At 35.8% G+C, this 20188-nt stretch overlaps 1 protein-coding gene across 1 annotated transcript in view; it reads left to right on the top strand.

Annotated features, from left to right (window-relative positions):
• Arms (Ankyrin repeat-rich membrane spanning) overlaps positions 1 to 20188 on the top strand; it is a 201977-nt gene that overhangs the window by 148935 nt on the left and 32854 nt on the right. Inside the window, exons 7-9 of the mRNA XM_089091790.1 lie at positions 5581 to 5745; positions 16938 to 17145; positions 18947 to 19084. Coding sequence (XP_088947916.1) covers positions 5581 to 5745; positions 16938 to 17145; positions 18947 to 19084 — 511 coding nt within the window. The remainder of the gene's footprint in view (positions 1 to 5580; positions 5746 to 16937; positions 17146 to 18946; positions 19085 to 20188) is intronic.

Genomic DNA, 20188 nt, shown 5'->3' on the forward strand with positions numbered 1-20188 from the left:
CTGGGGTGATGTCATGATTGTTTTCATTACTTATTTTGTCTTGGCTTGAAACTAACCTTCTCAGTGGTAACTAATAATTAGCGTCATAATTTTGTATCAGGACTAATACAACGGTAGATTCATAACAGTATATCTTTTAGGTAACACAACAAAAACTTTGTCTGGGGTTCTGTCATGATTGTTTTAATCACTGATTTTGACTTTGAAGGACCTTATCATTCTCGGTGGGGACTAAGAGGCAGCTTACTAATTTAGAACCAGGACTTATACAACTGTAGATTCATAAAAGTTTCGCTTGCAGGAAACACATCATAGACTCTGTCTTTGGTACAGTCAGGTTTGTTTTCATAACTTATCTCGACTTTGAGGGATCTTACCATGCTCAGTGGGAAGTAAGAGTCAGCTTCCTAATTTAGAACCAAGATTTATACAACTGTAGATTCATAAAAGTTTCGCTTGCAGGAAACACATCATAGACTCTGTCTTTGGTACAGTCAGGATTGTTTTCATAACATATCTCGACTTTGAGGGGTCTTACCATGCTCAGTGGGAAGTAAGAGTTAGCTTCCTAATTTAGAACCAGGACTTATACAACTGTAGATTCATAAAAGTTTCTCTTTCAGAAAACACAACATATACTCTGTCTGGGGTGCAGTCAGGATTGTTTTCATAACTTATCTCGACTTTGAGGGATCTTACCATGCTCAGTGGGAAGTAAGAGTTAGCTTCCTAATTTAGAACCAGGACTTATACAACTGTAGATTTATAAAAGTTTCTCTTTCAGAAAACACAACATAGACTCTGTCTGCGGTGCAGTCAGGATTGTTTTCATAACTTATCTCGACTTTGAAGGATCTTACCATGCTCAGTGGGAAGTAAGAGTTAGCTTCCTAATTTAGATCCAGGACTTCTACAACTGTAGATTTATAAAAGTTTCTCTTGCAGGAAGGACAAAATAGACTCTATCTGGGGTGAAGTCATGATTGTTGTCTTAACTTATCTCGATTTAGAGCGATATTACCATGCGCAGAGGGGCCTAAGAGTTAGCTTCATAATTTAGTACCAGGACTTATATAACTGTGGATTCATAAAAGTTTCTCTTTCAGAAAACACAACATAGACTCTGTCTGGGGTGCTGTCAGGATTGTTTTCATAACTTATCTCGACTTTGAGGGATCTACCATGCTCAGTGGGAACTAAGAATTAGCTTCCTAATTTAGAATCAGGACTTATACAACTGTAAATTTATAAAAGTTTCTCTTTCAGAAAACACAACATAGACTCTGTCTGGGGTGCAGTCAGGATTGTTGCCATAACTTATCTCGACTTTGAGGGATCTTACCATGCTCAGTGGGAACCAAGAGTTAGCTTCCTAATTTAGAACCAGTACTTATACAACTGTAGATTCATAAAAATTTTTCTTGCAGAAAACAACATAAAATCTGTCTGGGGTGCATTCAGGATTGTTTTCATAACTTATCTCGACTTTGAGGGATCTTACCATGCTCAGTGGGAACTAAGAATTAGCTTCCTAATTTAGAACCAGGACTTATACAACTGTTGATTTATAAAAGTTTCTCTTTCGGAAAACACAACATAGACTCTGTCTGCGGTGCAGTCAGGATAGTTTTCATAACTTATCTCGACTTTGAGGGACCTTACCATGCTCAGTGGGAAGTAAGAGTTAGCTTCCTAATTTAGAACCAGGATTTATACAACTGTAGTTTCATAAAAGTTTCTCTTGCAGAAAACACAACATAGACTCTGTCTGGGGTGCAGTCAGGATTGTTCTCATGACTTATATCCAGTATGAGGGATCTTTCGATGCTAAGTTGTGAGTTAGTGTTGGCTTACTTATTGATATCAAGGAATACTAAAACTTTATAGTCATAAACTTTTCTCTCGCAGGAAACACTACATATATACTATCTTCGGTGTAATAAGGATTGTTGTCTTAAATTATCTTGACTTTGAGGGATCTTACCATGCTCAGTGGGAAGTAAGAGGTAGCTTCCTAATTTAGAACCAGGACTTATACAACTGTAGTTTCATAAAAGTTTCTCTTGCAGGAAACACAACATAGATTCTGTCCGGGGTGCAGCCAGGTTTGTTTTCATAACATATCTCGACTTTGAGGGGTCTTACCATGCTCAGTGGGAACTAAGAGTTGGCTTCCTAATTTAGATCCATGACTTATAAAACTGTAGTTTCAGAAAATTTTCTACTGCTGGTAAAACCGCAGAGTGATGGTCTTGTGGTTTTTCTTTATTGTTTTTTTATCTTATCCCCAGTTTTAGGGAAATTAACGGTCTAAGATGGAACTATGACTTTTCTAACTCATATATAAAAACTAGTAAAAAAACGTTAGATATATGCAGAAAATAATCTCTTTATGTAAAAACAAAATAGACTCTGTGTGGGGTGCAGTCAGGATTGTTAACATAACTTATCTCGACTTTGAGGGATCTTACCATTCACAGTTGGGACTATGATACAGCTTAATAAGTTCGAACAGAGATGACTACAACTGTAGTTTTATAACCTTATTTCTTGTAGGAAAGACAAAATAAACTCTGTCTGCGGGGCAGTCTTGAGTGTTTTAATTACTTATTCTCACTGTGAGGGACCTTACCATTCTCGGTGGGGAGTAAGAGCTAGGTTCCTAATTTAGAACCAGGACTTCTACAACTATAGATTCATAAACGTTTCTCTTGTATTAAACACAACATAAACTCTGTCTGGGGTTCAGTCAGTATTGTTCTCATAACTTATCTTGACTTTGTGAGACCTTTCCATTCTCAGTGGGAAGTAATAGGAAGATTAATAACTTAGAAACTGGATTTATACAATTGTAGATTTATAAAAGTTTTTCTTGCAGAAAACACAACATAGACTCTGTCTGGGGTGCAGTCAGGATTGTTTTCATAACTTATCTCGACTTTGAGGGATCTTACCATGCTCAATGGGAAGTAAGAGTTAGCTTCCTAATTTAGAACCAGGATTTCTACAACTTTAGTTTCATAAAAGTGTCTCTTGCAGTAAACACAACATAGACTGTGTCTGTGGTGCAGTCAGGATTGTTTTCATAACTTATCTTGACTTTGAGAGACCTTACCATTCTCAGTGGGGAGTAAGAGGTAGCTTACTAATTTAGAACCAGGACTTATACAACTGTAGATTCATAAAAGTTTACACAACATAGACTCCGTCTGGGGTGCAGTCAGGATTGTTTTCATAACTTATCTCGACTTTGAGGGACCTTACCATGCTCAGTGGGAAGTAAGAGTTAGCTTCCTAATTTAGAACCAGGACTTTTAAAACTGTAGTTTCATAAAAGTTTCTCTTGCAGGAAATACAACATAGACTCTGTCTGGGGTGCATTCAGGATTGTTTTCATAACTTATCTCGACTTTGAGGGACCTTACCATGCTCAGTGGGAACTAAGAGTTAGCTTCCTAATTTAGAACCAGGACTTATACAACTGTAGTTTCATAAAAGTTTCTCTTTCAGAAAACACAACATAGACTCTGTCTGGGGTGCAGTCAGGATTATTTTCATAACTTATCTCGACTTTGAGGGACCTTACCATGCTCAGTGGGAAGTAAGAGTTAGCTTCCTAATTTAGAACCAGGACTTATACAACTGTAGATTCATAAAAGTTTCTCTTTCAGAAAACACAATATAGACTCTGTCTGGTGTGCAGTCAGGATTGTTTTCATAACTTATCTCGACTTTGAGGGACCTTACCATGCTCAGTGGGAAGTAAGAGTTAGCTTCCTAATTTAGAACCAGGACTTATACAACTATAGTTTCATATAAGTTTCTCTTGCAGGAAACACAACATAGACTCCGTCTGGGGTGCAGTCAGGATTGTTGTCAATCTCGACTATTATATTCCAAAGTTTGAGTATACTACTATTTATTCCTCCTTTGTAACAAGGGAGCAAATATTACTAGGTATTGCTAATCTTTTATCGGAAGATTATCATGCAAACTTACCAGTTTTGTAACTGACAAAAGATAATCAAATTCTCCGCAATTCTTAAAATGAGTTTTTAGAGTTGAAGAATAGAATGAAATCAGATAAAGTTAGAATAATTTGCGTTTGACGTTCAATTGTGATATTTTTCAGGTTGATCTAAAAGTGGCACGTTTTTGTTAGAATTTGCAAAAATACTAAAGTTTTGTCCCAGATAAGGAATTGGATGGAAAACCTAAAAACAGTAAATCTTAGTCTATCACAAAATCTCAAGCACTGGAACCTACCGCGTGAACTTTGACAACTGTTTCTCTCTACTCTTCTCAAAAGATTACACACTATCTTTTTTTCTCCTTTCTATACATGTTGCCCGAGAGGCTCTCTTGGAGTTAATTAATGCAAGTCTAAAATTTCGCTTGTCCTATTTTGATTCCTAACCTTTAGAGAAATCCATTGAAAAGCGAGCATTGAACCTTTATATGTATATTTTTTGTAGCTCTGTGTTGATGCAAAAATGCAATTCTACGGAAGTACAAACTATCTGAAAGGCACGACATGAAAAGAAAAAAGAATATAGGAAAAACACCCAAGTTATTGACTAAGAATTACAAGAATAAAAACCAGAAGCCCAGATGTTGTGGAATAGACCAGATCTGGTTTTTAATCACAAGAAGTGGAAACACTGGTTGTTAGATATTTGTTAGTTAAATATTCAAGTCAGGTGAGAACCAATAGTTGTATATAGCTCTAGGTTAATAAAAAAAAAATTGCTAGGATAGACAATGTTTGTATATTGCATCGATGACTTTTCATTGTCGTTTTGTTCCTCCTGGACTCTCTCTTCCAAGAGTTTTCCTGTTGTTTATAGATCAGAGCAACAGTTCACACGGCTATCTCTGCTTTATACAAAAATTGCCTGGCTACCTGGTAAAAGTTGGTTTAATAACTCAATTGATGGAAAAAACAACACAAATTGCTGAAGTTACCTGCTTAATTACCATGAGAAGGGAATATTGTTCTTGTGCAAATTTCTATGTGAATCTAGAGTATGCCATTTTTCCAAAACGAACTATTTGTGCTCCTAAACGTTATTGACTAAGAATTACAAGAATAAAAACCAGAAGCCTGGATGTTGTGGAATAGACCAGATCTGGTTTTTAATCACAAGAAGTGGAAACACTGGTTGTTAGATATTTGTTAGTTAAATATTTAAGTCAGGTGAGAACCAATAGTTGTATATAGCTCTAGGTTAATAAAAAAAATTTGCTAGGATAGACAATGTTTGTATATTGCATCGATGACTTTTCATTGTCGTTTTGTTCATCCTGGACTGTCTCTTCATAGAACCTGTTTTACATACTAAGCACTTTTTTCTTCATAAAAGATAGGGCTACTACTAGCAACGTTTGAGATAAAAAATGGTTCAGTGCCTCCATCTCAGATACTAACTGAAATGATTGTATGTAGTATTTGCCAAATTGGAGCCGCTACTGCTCACACCATCTTGCAAATTAAAAAAAATGTTAGGTATGAAACTTATTTTGGTTATGACTGTATTTTCTTTGTCATAGGCTGATTGATAACATTCTTTATTATTTCAGGGCGTTTGTTTAGCAGTCATGATTCTGAAAACTCGCTTGGCTATGGTTTGTATGGTAGCGCTTTGGCTGATATTCTTATTGATCCTGGGACAGCGTTGCCGTTGACGATCGGTCTGTTTGCTAAGTGGGGATCTGGAAAATCATTTCTCATCGGCAAGCTGAAAGGTAGCCAATAAAGATAACTATCATTCTTTTTATTGTAGAATTTTCTTGCTCATATTTGGATTGACATGAGAAATTTTCTGGTTATTTTTTTTTCTGACACATTTAATAAACATTAAAAAACAGGTAATTGATTTTTTGATGGCCTTAGTTGATATAGAAAACCTATTAATAACGATGAATATTTGAATTTTTGTTATTTTGTCCAACATAAGTAAAAAAATGGACTGTAATTTTTTTCGTGGAAAGGCTTCATAGAATTTCTATTCCAGGCCATATTGATCTTGAGCTTCTTTACTTAATTGATACATTGTTTTACAATGGTTACCCAGTCAAGCTCATCGTAACGTAATAGAAAAGGGATGAATGGAAGTTGCAGCTAGTCATGATAATAGCCTAAGAAAAGTAGGCCTAAATGCTTTTTTATTCTAAATTTTGGTCCTGAGTAAAACTTGAAAAAGAAGCTTCGTTGAAACGTGACTTCCTTTGAATTAAATTTTTTTTTCATTATATTTTATGAATTATAGGAAATATAACACTTGTAAAAATTTAGAGAAGTTTGCTATTTATAGGATTTAGTTCTTCTTTTTAGGAAATATTACATCGGCCACGCTCATCAACAATTCTGGGAACGATCAAGTAAATGCCCAAGTTCACCTGGCGTGGCCCTTAAATTTCAAAACTTTTGATCCCGTATTGGCGAAATATGTTTTTGATTACCCCACACATTGGCTTTGTTTCTGTGCTTAGAGGATTGATTATTCAGCTTGATCCACAAGTAAGTAAGTAAGACAGTAAGTGCGACGCATGCATAGCTGAAAGGCTCAAGATCAAGATAGAAACAAAACACTTCAAAGATGGAAAGCTCCTGATTGGTAAACTTGAATACGTGGTTAGCAAATATGGGGATCAAGTGAACGGGGGTGACACACCCCTTGCTAATTGGATTCTTGCTTTGTTTATTGCCATTTAAGGCATCTTCAAGCCTTTGTACCCTCCAATCGCATATTCATTCAGTGCCCGAAGAGTAAACTTAACTTATTCCTCGTGAAAACCCATTTATCGTGCAATGGAATAATTCTGTGTAAACTAAAGTTGACTTTCCGGCTCGTTTTGGACTTTTTATTACGGATATTGCTTGGTTAAACGTGCGATAAAATGAGAGATCATAAGGGACTTGTATTGGAACTGATTTCTGACTTTATATCTCGTTCGATGAGCATTGACGTGAAGATAGAATTGAGTAGTATTGATGAATATTGAACTGATTGAACAGATAGAACTGAAGAGTATTGATGTGAAGATGTTTTCTAACGGAGCTGTGGAATTTTTGTTCCTGGAAGTATAAATGAGGTGAAAAAGATGCTGTGGAGATTATATGAAAATGCTGGATATGATGAAAGGCTGAGGATTTCCCCAAAGATTTATATAATGTTACGGAAATGGTGAAGGTTCTGTGGCGATTTGAGAAAAACGAAAAGTTTTTGCCAAGTTTGGAATTTACGAGCCCGAAGAGGTCCTTGTATCTTCAGGCGCAGTTGCTGCTTGCATCGCATTTTATTTGCATTATATATGCCGGAACCTTGACAACTTAAGTAAAGGCCTCTTTCCTGGTCTCGACCACAGTATATAAATATTAGACAGTATGATCATCCCCTATCTCACCCGATATAAAAACCTGGACCGAGGTGCGAGTGCCCCGGAGAACGTAAAAAAAATAAGCGACATTAGATCTTTTCACGGGTAGACAAGTCAGATTTCTCTTGAACGCGAAACTTGGCTTCAACGTTGTAACACTAAATTTTAAAGAAACTAATTTTAAATTAATTTATTCCAATACAAATATGAAAATCGATAATTAGTTGTGAAATGTTATTATTAGATGTTTATGGGAATTACAAGTAGGTTTTGAAGTCTCGAGTTGGTTTCAAAGGCATTTTGAGAAAGTTTCTGCCAAAATATGTGTTCCAGGGTAATTGGACCGCTGATGACCGATCAGATGAGAGGAGCTGTTTGTACGCGTTAATGAAAGAGTATCTGGGAGGAGCTGTTTCTTCGCACCGAGAATGAAGAGCCAGAAATCATCTGCGGTAAACTTACTGCTAATTATCTTTATACAGTGGTCTCAACCTAAAGTTCAACAGCGGTTCAGAAGATTTTGCTCCTACATTATCCATTTATCTTGATAAATCTCCGTAACAATTGTCCCTCCTGCAGCTCGTAAAGATGTTATTGTCTCCAATTGGGGTACTTTGAGCGATGATGTTGACGAATGGAGAGTAGTTGTTCAATCAAAGGAATCCACAGAAAATAGCAATCGCTATGAAAACCAGCAACAGCTGGCTTGAAACCTTAGTTAAATCGAAGAATAATTTCCGGGGTTCTGTGTCTCGTTCCGATCGACACACCGAGCAGTGGTAGTCTGATCCCAAACCATGAAAGAGCTGACCAGCTGGGAAAGTTCCGCTTGTATAAACTGTATTACTCCTCAAATGATGCCCAGCAGAAAGCTATGAAAGACCCGGCAAAAAACTGGTTTTGAGCGTATACACATTTAAGAATTCCAGTTTTGCCTCGCCGGTGCTGCCGCCGCCATGATAATGGCCACCTAGCTGCTTCCTATTGGAATAGCAAAATATGTCCTCACTGCGTGGCTACCGATCACTTGAGCTTCGAAGCACAACCCCGCAAACTAAAAATGAACTCTTTATTTTGTAAGACGTGCTGGAAGGCCACACCTGCTATCTTGTCGCCTGACCGGACAATAAAAACTTGTCCATTGATCGGAAAAAGTGCATGATAAACCAGATATAAGTGAAAAATTTCCATGGTATAATAGAATATCAAAGGAGGAGTCGTAGATAAACTACCAAGCCTGGAAGTGCTGTGTGGCAACAATCAAATTGTTTTCATGCAAAGACATTTTTTAACAGAGGAGAAATTCGGTTTCTTAGCATTTACAGAAAATATTAAAGTGCATGTACCACAATTAAAACGGCTGAAAAAGAAAGGAAGGCCCTGTGGCGGTCTCGCCAAATTTAATAAGGGCAAGCTGAACTTATTAAAAATATCTTGCTGTTTTAACAGGTGAGTTGGTTGATATGGATTTGAACTTACCTACTAATTACAAAGATGATGAATTGTAAAGAAAATTGAATTTAGTATCTAGAAAAGTTGTAAAACTTAGAAAAGTATAAGAAATAAGTAAATAGTGCTCTTTGATTGGGTCTTTGACTGTGACTCAAGGCTTCTTGTCAAGGCTTCTTGGGTCTTTGACTGTGACTCAAGGCTTTGAAACCAGATTTATAATTGTGATTTTCCAAGTAAGTGAATATTTTTTTTTTCCCGTTAAGAAGTGCCATATTTTAGGAATCCGGTGTGTCTATTGGATGTACACGCGCTGATTGCGTGATTATTGGCCGCGCAACGTTGCCATTCTTGTTTGTGAGTTTGGTTTTTGAGCGCGAAAAAAGTTAAAATCGGCGTGTTTCCCGAGATAGGAGTTAGAGTTGGTAGAGTAGTAAATTAAAAAGAAAAAAAAGGAGAAAAAAAGTGTTTTTTTTTTGTTAATTTTGTTTTTGTAGAAGGTTTATTCATTTTTGTTGATGAAATAGAATAGTTGGTAAGGGAAAAAAAAAAATAAGTTATTGGTATTATTTGAAAAGGTAAAAAAAGAGAAAAGAATGACGCAACAACCAGGAGAGGTACCAGCAAGGTATGTACGAACAAACACTGCATTTCTTAGCTTTCTGGCTTTCCCGGATGGAGATGTACCTTTGGAGGTAGAAGTACACAGATGGCTGAAACATTATGGAGTCGAAAAAGAGAACCTGATACGTATAGACGGACCAGGGCTGCGATATAGAAAAACAATGTCTGTGAAGTTCAGCACTCGCAACGAACTTCATGACTTCCTCACGAAAACTGAAGACGGGATGTTATCATTTGATGAAAGATTTGTATACGTCGAAAGTTGCGAAACAAAATCCCCCTTTGTAAGAATAGAAAGAATATCACTAGAAATGGAGTTGTTAGATGTCCGAGAGACAATGGAAAGGAATGGTAAATTTTTCCCATGAAAATGTGAGCATTACTCTAGTGACAGAAATCTTGAAACAGACAAAGCAAGGCCAATAGCAAGCATGTGAGTAGATAAGAACATCCCTTCTTTCATTTTCGTAAATAGACTAAGAATGCAGATATGGTATGATGGCCAAATCAAAACATGCATTATATGTGGTTAAACAGGACATTTAGCAGCTCAGTGTCTTTTTTTCTCACAGAGGTCACAAAGAAACATAACATCCGAACCAAGTGGCCTTAATGCCGTTAGTAGCTAAAGCAACGTTAGGCCAGAAAAAGAACCTGAAAACCAAGCCAACCTGAGACCCAAAGAAAAAGAAACTGGACAGGAGAAGACAAATACGCGTAAGAATCAGGAATAAAAAATAGATCGCTAACGGGATAAAATAAAACAGGAACTCGCAAGATCGGAAAAGCGTAAAACGACCCGTGAATACAAGGACGAGCTAGAAAGAAAAAAGAAACTGGAGAAAAACGGACAAGATACTGATAGCGAAGTTGAAGAGTTCCAAGAGGCTCGCAGCAGGAGTAGCTCACTGCCGGGAGTACTCACTAGGGGTATGAAAAGGAACAAAAGATCGCAAAGAACAGAGTCACAGACAGGTCAAGCTGAACTTTCGAGCCGACTTGAAAGTATCGAAGGTATGATCGATAGTGTGGAAGAAATCGTACAGAGCAGCAACAGCCCTTCGGCAAGCCAGGCATTGGAACTAATCGATTACGCTGAGACGCCTTTCTCGTCAGTAGAAGGATTAGAAACCAAGAAAGCAAGAACTAGAGAAAATGCAGAAGACGTGGTGATTAGTCATCAAGAGTTTACAAAAAACTCGCAACTTTAAACGTAAATTGAAAAAAGCAAAAAAGTAGACAAGTAATGCTAAAAGGATATCTACTAAAAGGAAGAATAGACTTAGCATACATACAAGAGAACGACACAAGCGAATTAAAAGGTTTAGAACCTGAATATAAGTATTTTACGAATTGCAATAAGGATGGAGGAAGCGTGGCGATAATATATAAAGAAAAGCTCCATGTAAAAGATGTTCGAACTAATACAGACGGGAGAATTATCAGGTGTGATATAGGTGGGTGCAAATCTGTCAACATATATGCTCCATCTGCGTCGCAAAACAAAAAAGTACGAGAAGTATTCTTCGAAGAAAAAAATAGCCCCATATAACCTAAAGATAATGAAAATACAGTTTTCCTTGGAGATTTTAACTGCATAACAGACAAGCAAGATGCTATAGCACAAAGTGACAATATTTGCTCGTCACTGAAACGATTCGTGCGTGATGCAGGCTTTCTAGTCGTTTTGAAAGAAAAAGGGAATACAAGGAGTTTCACTAGGATAAGTTGGACGGCGTACGGAGGAGGAGCTAGACTCGACCGCATATACACGTCAAGTGAGATCCTTCCACAAATAGACAAAATCGAGAACAAAATTGCACCGTTTTCCGACCATCAAGCTGTGATTGCCACATTAAAAAACAACGAGAGAAAAAAAAATCTTCTTTCAGAAATTTGTCATGGAAGATGAATACTGAAGTACTGAGAAACAAAGATTTCACAAACGCAGCTAAACGCAGCTGCGGCGGAGACGGTATACCTTACGAATTTTATAAGCATCATGCAAATGAAATAGCCCCGATTCTGTCTGAAATGTTCAACGAGATGCTAAATAGCCCCGAAGAAAAAATTAATTGCATTGGAACAATGAAGCTCCTACCAAAGTCAGGAAATCTTGAAGAACTGAAGAACTGGAGACCTGTAAATTTAACAAACTGCTATCGGATTCTCACCAAAGTTCTTGCAAACCGCCAAAAAAGGTACTTGCTAAGTTGCTAAGTAAGCGACAAAAAGGAGGATTAGATGGACAGAAAACAGCTGATGCTCTAAGAGCCATACGAAACGTAATACACGTGATAGAAAAAACGAAGAAAAAAGGGAAATACAGAATCACAAGCTTTGACATTCGAAAAGCATTTGACAAAATAAGAAGAACAATCCTACTTATTATACTAGTGGATTACGGTTTCTGTAAAGAGTTTATCGATTGGATAAAAAAGACTTTGGAGAAAATACAACAAACCATTGTAATAGGTAATATGGAAAGCGATAGCTTTGAAGCAGAGACAGGAGTGAGACAGGGATGCCCATTAAGCTCTTTATTGTTCGAAATATATATTGACCCTTTGTTGCGATATTTGGAGCAAGAGATACAAGGGATAGAGATAGGAGGAGCCCAACAAAATCTAGAAGGATTTGTCGACGACCTCACGACTTTCACGGAAACAGACATGAATTTTTTACGAGCTCTGCATTGTATAACTAAGTACTGCGATTTGTTCAAACTAGAATTAAACAAAGAAAAATGCTAAGTCCTGTGTTTAAGCGAAGAAGAACCTCAGTTTATTGGCGGGATAGAAAGGAAAGATGAAATAAAGGTTTTAGGTATTCAATGGAGAAAAACATGGAAAGAGACTGAAAAAGTAAACTGGGCTAAAACATTGCAGAAGTTTCAATCGGCACTTACGGCTATGGAAGAGCCTTCACAATATTTCAAAAAGCTCAATACGTTAATACTTACTGTTGCCCAGTGATATGGTATTTCGCTTCAGTATCAAACCCCACAAAAGGCACCCAGAAGAAAATAAAATCAATGATATATCAGTTCGTCTGGTACGGAAAACCCCTTCCAAAGCTTAAACTTACAGATATTTTTCTACTGAAAAGCCAAGGAGGCCTACAAATAATTAACACGGAAGCCAAGATAAAAGAACTTCACATGAAAACTATGATCGAAGAAATCCATTTTGAAGAAACAAACCATATGAAAAATTGATATAACGAATGGGTAAGAAATGAAAGGAGTGACTGCCCAAATTCGGCAATAAAAAACATTTCGGAACTGTTAAAGAATTACTGGAAAAAAGGATCGCAGACCCTGATAGCAAAAAAAATCAACAAAACGGATATGAAACAATGGTTCATTTCGCAGGAAAACCTACCTCCAGCGAAAATTCTAGAGACGAGTGATCTTGACGATGAAAAACTGAAAAAAAATTTTGACCTGATACACTCTAGTTTCTTACCGCCGAAGGTTAAAGAGCTTGCGTTTTTCCAAGTTCACAAAATACTGCCAACTGAAGAGAGAAAACATAGGATAGACCCCACCAAGTCTAATGGAATGTGCGGAAGGTGTGGAAATCAAATTGAAACACTTGAACATTTAATTCTTCAGTGCACAAGCGTAAAAACAGAATTAGAAGAATTGAAACAACTGTTAAGTAGTGAAATACAAGAAAATGAGGAACTCGTCAACGCAGAAAAGATTGCAGAATTTAAATTATGCATGGAAACCAATCAAACGAAAAAACACGAAGATTTGACATACATTTTCACACATTTCAGCTATTATGTTTGGAAAGCGAAAATGAAAGGTACGAACCCAACAGAGGTAATGAAAAAGGTAAGAGTTCAGTGGGATAGGATAGTAAATATAAGTAAAGGCAAACATAAAGGAAAAAAGTGAAGGTGTATAGAAGAGATTAAAAAAAAAAAAAAAAAAAAGAGAAGGAAGGAAAAAAAAGAAAAAGGGAAAAAGAAAAGAAAAGAAAGGGAAGAGGAAATAAAAGATAGAAAAAAAAGGCTTCTTGTAAGAGAGCTGAAACTTTTTACACCATCCTACCAGGTGGATACGTTGTCCTTCCCAAATAAAAAGACTACTCATTCATTTCACATTCCGAAAGTACACCGAATTTACTTCATGCTTGGTTTTTAAACCCGAGTGACTCAGTAGTTAATGTTGGATGAGACGGTAATTATAGTAACCATGTACTGCTATATCTGATGTTATATTTAAAAGATCCTTTGCTAGATATTAGCCGAAGAAATGAGTAAACATGGAAGATCATAGAATCTTGGGAGGACATGGAAAAAGCGTTCTACCAACAAGAATGGGATTTTGTACTTGATAAAATATCTTTTCCATAGCATTTGGTCAAGTCCCCTGGAGTCGCTGAATCTGAGGTACACATCACTTTAAATTTTACTGTGAACAAATAATACACGTACTAAGGCAAGCTGAAAAAATGGCATTGCCCAGAATCAAATTTAAAGATTTCTCCAGTCTATGGTTGGTTACAAAATGCTAATCGTAAAGCAGCTTGTCAGTTGTCCAATCTATGACTACTTATGTGGAATGAGTGTGGTAGACCGAAAAATGGTGCTGTTGTCAATACGCATCTCTTCACAAAATATCACTTTGAAAAGGTCATGCTAGGCCAAACACCCAATTGGTGGAAAAAGAGTGGTGCTCTTATTTCCGAAATCAGTTTAAATCCCGGTCCAAGTGTTAGTTCATTCAACACTAATGAACCTGTTCCAAGAATGTCAAAGAGACTAGCTTCCGCTTCTGCTTTGAAAAGAATTAGAGAATTAAACAATATGTTGTTTTATTTTATTTCGTATATAAACTATTGTTTTTAATTGTTTAAGTTTAGTTTTACTACTAATGATGGTCACTGTATATGTGACCGAAATATCTAGTATTTTTTGTGAAATTTTATCACTGTTTATGAAAATCACTGTCCATTAAAAGGATTTAATCCCTATTTGAACTTTATTTATCGTCATGGAAAGGCAGTGTGGTCTCCGAAATTATCTGTTGAGTCTGGATAATCTTCACATCTTGGGACTTGTGATACCAGCAAGGCGTATGACTCCCTCCTAGATCCGTGGGCTGTGTTTGAATTGATAAATCGTGGCGTTTCTGTTGATATAGTCAACAGCTCTTTTATATGCACTCTTATTTAAAAGCTAGTTGTGGTATTCTCGGTTCTATTTTTTTATTTCTTGAAATACCTGTTTTATTGAAGGACAACAAGAAGCAAGGGCTTTACCGATTATTTAAAATAATGCTACCTTCCCAGCCCAGGACCAACTCTCTGAGTGCTGTATTTTTGAAGGAATCAAATGTTTCCATTTCTCTGCTTTGATGATGATTTATTTTTAATATAATTAGTACCGTTTTGGGGTTGCTGAAATGCACAGCCAGATCTAGGGAGGCAGGGGTGGGACTAGCGCCCCGGGAAGTACGCTTGGAGGGCGGAAAACAAGCTAAAGAGTGCAATTAAAAATACATCCCGAAAAAGGAACTAATTCAACGTTTAAAATTATCTAAATTGTAAGACTCGAGTATTTTGTCAAGCATAATTAAACGTTTTTAACAGTTATTTTGTTAATAATAAACAGCCTTTCCCTCCTGTTTTGCTTTAAGGGTGTGCTCGTGCGTTAGGATATCGGAGCAATGTAATGGGCATGGACGAGGCTTCAACGGTTGTCTGCGGCCTAGCTAGCTAGGACGCCCTGATAATAATATCAAGAGGTCCAGGGGGCACCAATTTACAAAAATGCGAGGAGTTAAAGATTTGTTTTAATGAAGACGTAAAAATATATTTTTAGAAATTTTGGGGCGGGCCTGTATTTTTTTTATCCAAATAGTATTACCTGTAAACGGCATTATTTATAATCTACCCCCAATTAGGTTGTACAAGTTTACCCATGTTCCGCTACAATTTGTCTGATTTAGGCAGTTTTAATAAACCACAACTCCGTGGAATAGATTCCAGCATACGTGCCTAATGACACTTTTGCTTCGTCTAATGTTTGATCAGTCGCGATAAAGCTCATATATACGTCATTGCCCCATTTTTCAACATTTTCGAAATTAAATTGGTAAGCTTTAAGTTACAGAAATTACATTGATTATTCCTTGGCAACCTTAGCTTAATTATAGATTTGCCTACATTTTTGTTTAGTTTACATTTAACGCTTAAACGAGTCAATGCCGATGAAAGAGGCGAATAAAAGTTTTTCCAACAGCTAAACACCCGCCTTCATTGGTCTAGGGACTAGTCTGAATTGACAGAATTTCATCTAGGAAGAATGAAGAGAAAAAGAAAAGAATGAAAACAGAATAAAGAATGAATTACACTATGAGACGAATGGTCAAATTTAAAATAGTGGGTTATCATACTTCCATTGGGTGAAATCTGCAAGATTATAGCGGAAAATCCAATTAAAATGAAGTTTTTTGCTTTTGTTTTTAAATTCTGCAGTTTTCTGTTTTATAAAGCAGCAAAAAAGACAAAGTAATTATGAAATTGAACATACCGACTTAAATCTATTTTCAACTCAACTCTGTTCTGTCTTATATAAAGATCGTAATAATTTTTCTTCTAATCAAAAGCTTTATGGTGTTAATGAATCGTGTTTGTACCAGGTAGAAACAAACTTTTGTTAAATTCACACGTAAGAATCAACGTTGGATGACTAGGAGAGATGTGGGGGGGGGGAGTTTTCAGACGGGGGCTCTTCCTTCAAACAGATTTTCGGTCGTTTTGTTTAGAAATATATGTCTGTTTGTTTTATATGTGCTATACCCTGAAATTGTAGCGGATATCGCTATTTTGCGATAAAAAGTTTTGCTCTTTAAAAGTTTTGCGATAAAAAGTTTTTTTTTTTTTTAATTTCGAATACAATTTTCGTGAAATCATTTTTGAGAGCTTTATTATAGCGTCATTTCAAGTAATCTGAGGTTTACACAGTTACTTAAAAACTTATTAATGCAGACTATTTCAAATAGGCTATTGCAATTCTTCCAAGATAATTCATGGTTGCATACTAGTTTTTTAATATGCTCTGGGACTTTGCGGTGCTATTTCTGAAACATGTCTTTGTTTGAGGTTTACACAGTTACATAAAAATTTATTAATACACACTATTTCAAATAGGCTATTACGATTCTTCCAAGGTAAATTATTGCTTTAAGTTACTTTTTTAATAGGCTTTGAAACTTTGCAGTGCTATTTCTGAAATATTTCTTTAATTGAAAGGCTGTATAACATCTGTAATATTTGTTGCCTTTCCTAAGTAAAAATAACGAAATCTTGTGCGAAATAAATGGCTATACAATTGATAATCCTTAACATTTAGCAATGTATTCATATTTAATATATCTTCAAGGTGTTATTTTATTAATTTTGTTTGTCATATCTTGTGCAATTGATTAATTTTCAAAGTGAAGAAGTAAATTAATATATTTTCAGACGAGCTGCAGAACTTTGGCAGTGACTGTGTCAACCTATCCTTTCGAATGAGTATTTCGTTAATTTTCCTTCTGTTGAATACGGCTTTGGTTATTGGCTTAACTATAGGTCTGGCTCTTCAAAACGTTATTTCTGGCATTATTTCTACTTCTGTCATCTTCGTTGTCAGTTTGGCTCTGATTCTTAGTCTTTCTGCTTATGCCGGAGGGTAAGGTCCCCTAAATTCCTATTTATTTGGTTTAAAGTTTGTGGCGTTTTGGGTCTCATTTTAGTTGAAAGCTATATATAGGGATTGGAGTATTCAGAGCTTAAAATTATGATTTATTCTTTTTATAGTTCAAATCATGTACATTTTTGCTGCTTTGATATATCAGGGAATCCGGTCAATTTTTAATACGACGCTGCCCACGGAAAAATATCTTTCTGTAATACCGAGAATGTCCCAGCAAAAATTTAATTTCACATCGTAGAATGGATATTTAACTCATTTCCAAAGATGAAAGTTCTACACCAACTGAGAATATGTGTCATCTCCGCTACTTTGTGTCAAAAGTATTCTGATTTGTGCTACGAATATTTTTACCTATTAAGATGACACATAATTTTTTTTTTGTTTCCACATAATTTATCTTTTGCGTTTGTCTATTTTGCTATTTTTTGCTCTATCTTCTTGTTTTAGAGTATGATTGAGATGCCTTTCTTTTTAGTATCCTTTGCTGTATTTTCAGCAATGGTACCATATTGGGCTACTCTATAGTATTTTCGGTCTATATTGTTTAGATAATTATAATTTGAGTCGAACTGTTGCTGCTTAAAATATAGCCTTTGGCTTCTGTCGATTGTTTCCGAGTGAGAAGTGGCTTCAGTAATGTCTGTAGAAACACTCTTGGGAGAATTAAATGTAATTCAACAAAATGATTAATCATGAGAATATTGTTTTCGTTGGGTAACTTAGGAGTTTATCGTTTGGAATAGCTTGGACAACTTTCCTCCGAGACTAAACAAATAGAAACGAGATATAATCCATGTTTTCTTTGGTTTCAATCATATCAGAACTTTAATTGACTGATAATTATATATAGTGGGAATCGCATTGTCTACGCTCATCCGCTTCAATATCTATCCGCTTCAATACGGAAGGACACCAAACCTAAATTTATTAAAGTTTCTAATTTTGTCCACAGTCTCAACATGAATTGCTCGAAGAGAATCAAATAATAGAAGTTGGATGTGAGTTAATTAAAGTATATAAAATTCCGTTTGAATTAGTTTTGTAATGGTTTAATTTTGTTAGCCCTGTGGTAGCACAGTGGATTGGCGTTCTGTTTGGCAATAGGGGACCCAGGAATTGATCTCCGCTGTGGCAACGCTGGGTGACAAGGTTCCTACTTGTCCCTATAAGAAAGACCGAGTGACTGAAACGTCGATTTCAACGCCCTGTGTCCCATCAATTTGAAGATGAAGTTCATCAAAAAGATGAACCTGTGTTCATCTTTTTAATTTGATTAGCTTTTTCCGTCGTTTCTCTATCCAGGAGTTTTGATCCCTCTGACAAAAGTTTGCTGTCGGCAGAATAATTAGAGATTATATACTAAAAAACCTTTCATTTGTTGTTCAATATATCTCAGTCAAATGCGGTTACAAAGTAATTCAAACTTAATGTCCAACGAAGACATTAAAGGAAAAGAAAAAAAAGGCTTGAACTAATGCCCTTTTGCCCATCATTTGAAGATAGTTTCAACAATAATAAAAGTCAACCAAAAAGGCTAATAAATAAAAATGCTTCCTATTTATGATATTTTTTGAGCGTGGTAATCAATATAAACTGGTGATACGGAGAAGCTGAATGGAGAACAAAGCTCAGTCTCTTCAGTAATGTAACAGGATTAATACTGGGAAAAAGTGTGCGAAGCCATTCCATTTCACTGTACCACAAAGTTCAAGAACTTTCCTTAGGATTCTATTCGTCATAGTATTACAGGAATAATTAAGACTTGTTTACCTTCTAGAAAATGGTCATACTACAAACCTGTACGATTCACGCAGTTTTATTTGTGGCTATATAGATTTATTCTGCTAAACAAGATTCTTTTCTGTCATCCCCCTGACGAGAATGCAAGAAGTGCGACGGATGCTAAGCCTTTACAGTAAGTTTCCAAATAAATTTCTACTTTCTTTATTTGCTGTCATTGTTTTTCTGAATGTCCAAAGAGGGGGCAATTTGAGACGGGAGTGTTTATCTGAAAGCCCCATGAAAATTGTAGGAGAACTGTATTTTTTTTTTTTATTTTTTTTTTTTTTTTGATATTATAATTTTTTTTTTTTTATTTTTTTTTTAATGCGGTTGATTTGACATAGTAGCCGTTTTTAACTGGACAAATTTGGCTTTTATTGTAAGTATCCAACAGCTGTCCTTTAACTTTCTGTTATTTCGCATGAACATTGAGGGAGGAATTGAAGAAAAAGGAGTGTATGTGAGACCCTCAGGCAAATTTTTGGAAAACTGTTTTTCTAACGTGCATATGGTTGATTTGACTTAACAACGGTTTTTAGCTAGAAAAAATTTGGTGTTTTATTATACAGATATATTATTATAATGATTGATATGTCCTTTTGTGCTATCTGGGTCATTTTTTACTTACTTTGATACATGATTTGAAACTAGAATTCATTTCGTTCAATTGACAATTTCATTCGCATGAAAGAAAGGGGAAAAACTTTTGTAAACTTAATGAAGTTATTTAGGTGCTAAATCTCTTAAAAAGGTTAGCTTATTTCCCATACTTTATTATTTTGTTCGTGAATCACTGTTGAATTAAGCTTTCGTATATAAATTGGTTATCCTTTTTCCTACAACAGAAAATCACTGAATTTTCTGTTGCGGGAACAGAAAGTTTTTTTTCCCATTATCCTTTCCGTCGTTCATTTCTGATCGTGAACATTAAATGAGAAAGTAAATTGTCAATATGGCTTAAAAAAACATTACACTTCTACTCTTCTATAAAAGAGAACATTAGCATAAAGACGTTTTTTTTTTTATTATCCTCATGAATCACTCTTGAATTAAGCTTTTGTATATAAATTGTTTAATCCTTTTTCCCACAACAGAAAATCACTGAATTTTCTATTGTGGGAACAGAAAGTTTTTTCCCACAATTCTTCACAGAGTTCATTTTTGATCGTGAAGACGGTTTTTTTATTTCGCTCATGAATCACTGTTTAATTAAGCTTTCGTATATAAATTGTTTAAT

This window comes from Artemia sp. Qi Xiang Cuo, chromosome 7 (genome assembly GCF_049724085.1).
Source record: "Artemia sp. Qi Xiang Cuo chromosome 7, ASM4972408v1, whole genome shotgun sequence".
In the NCBI taxonomy this organism is placed as follows: domain Eukaryota; kingdom Metazoa; phylum Arthropoda; class Branchiopoda; order Anostraca; family Artemiidae; genus Artemia; species Artemia sp. Qi Xiang Cuo.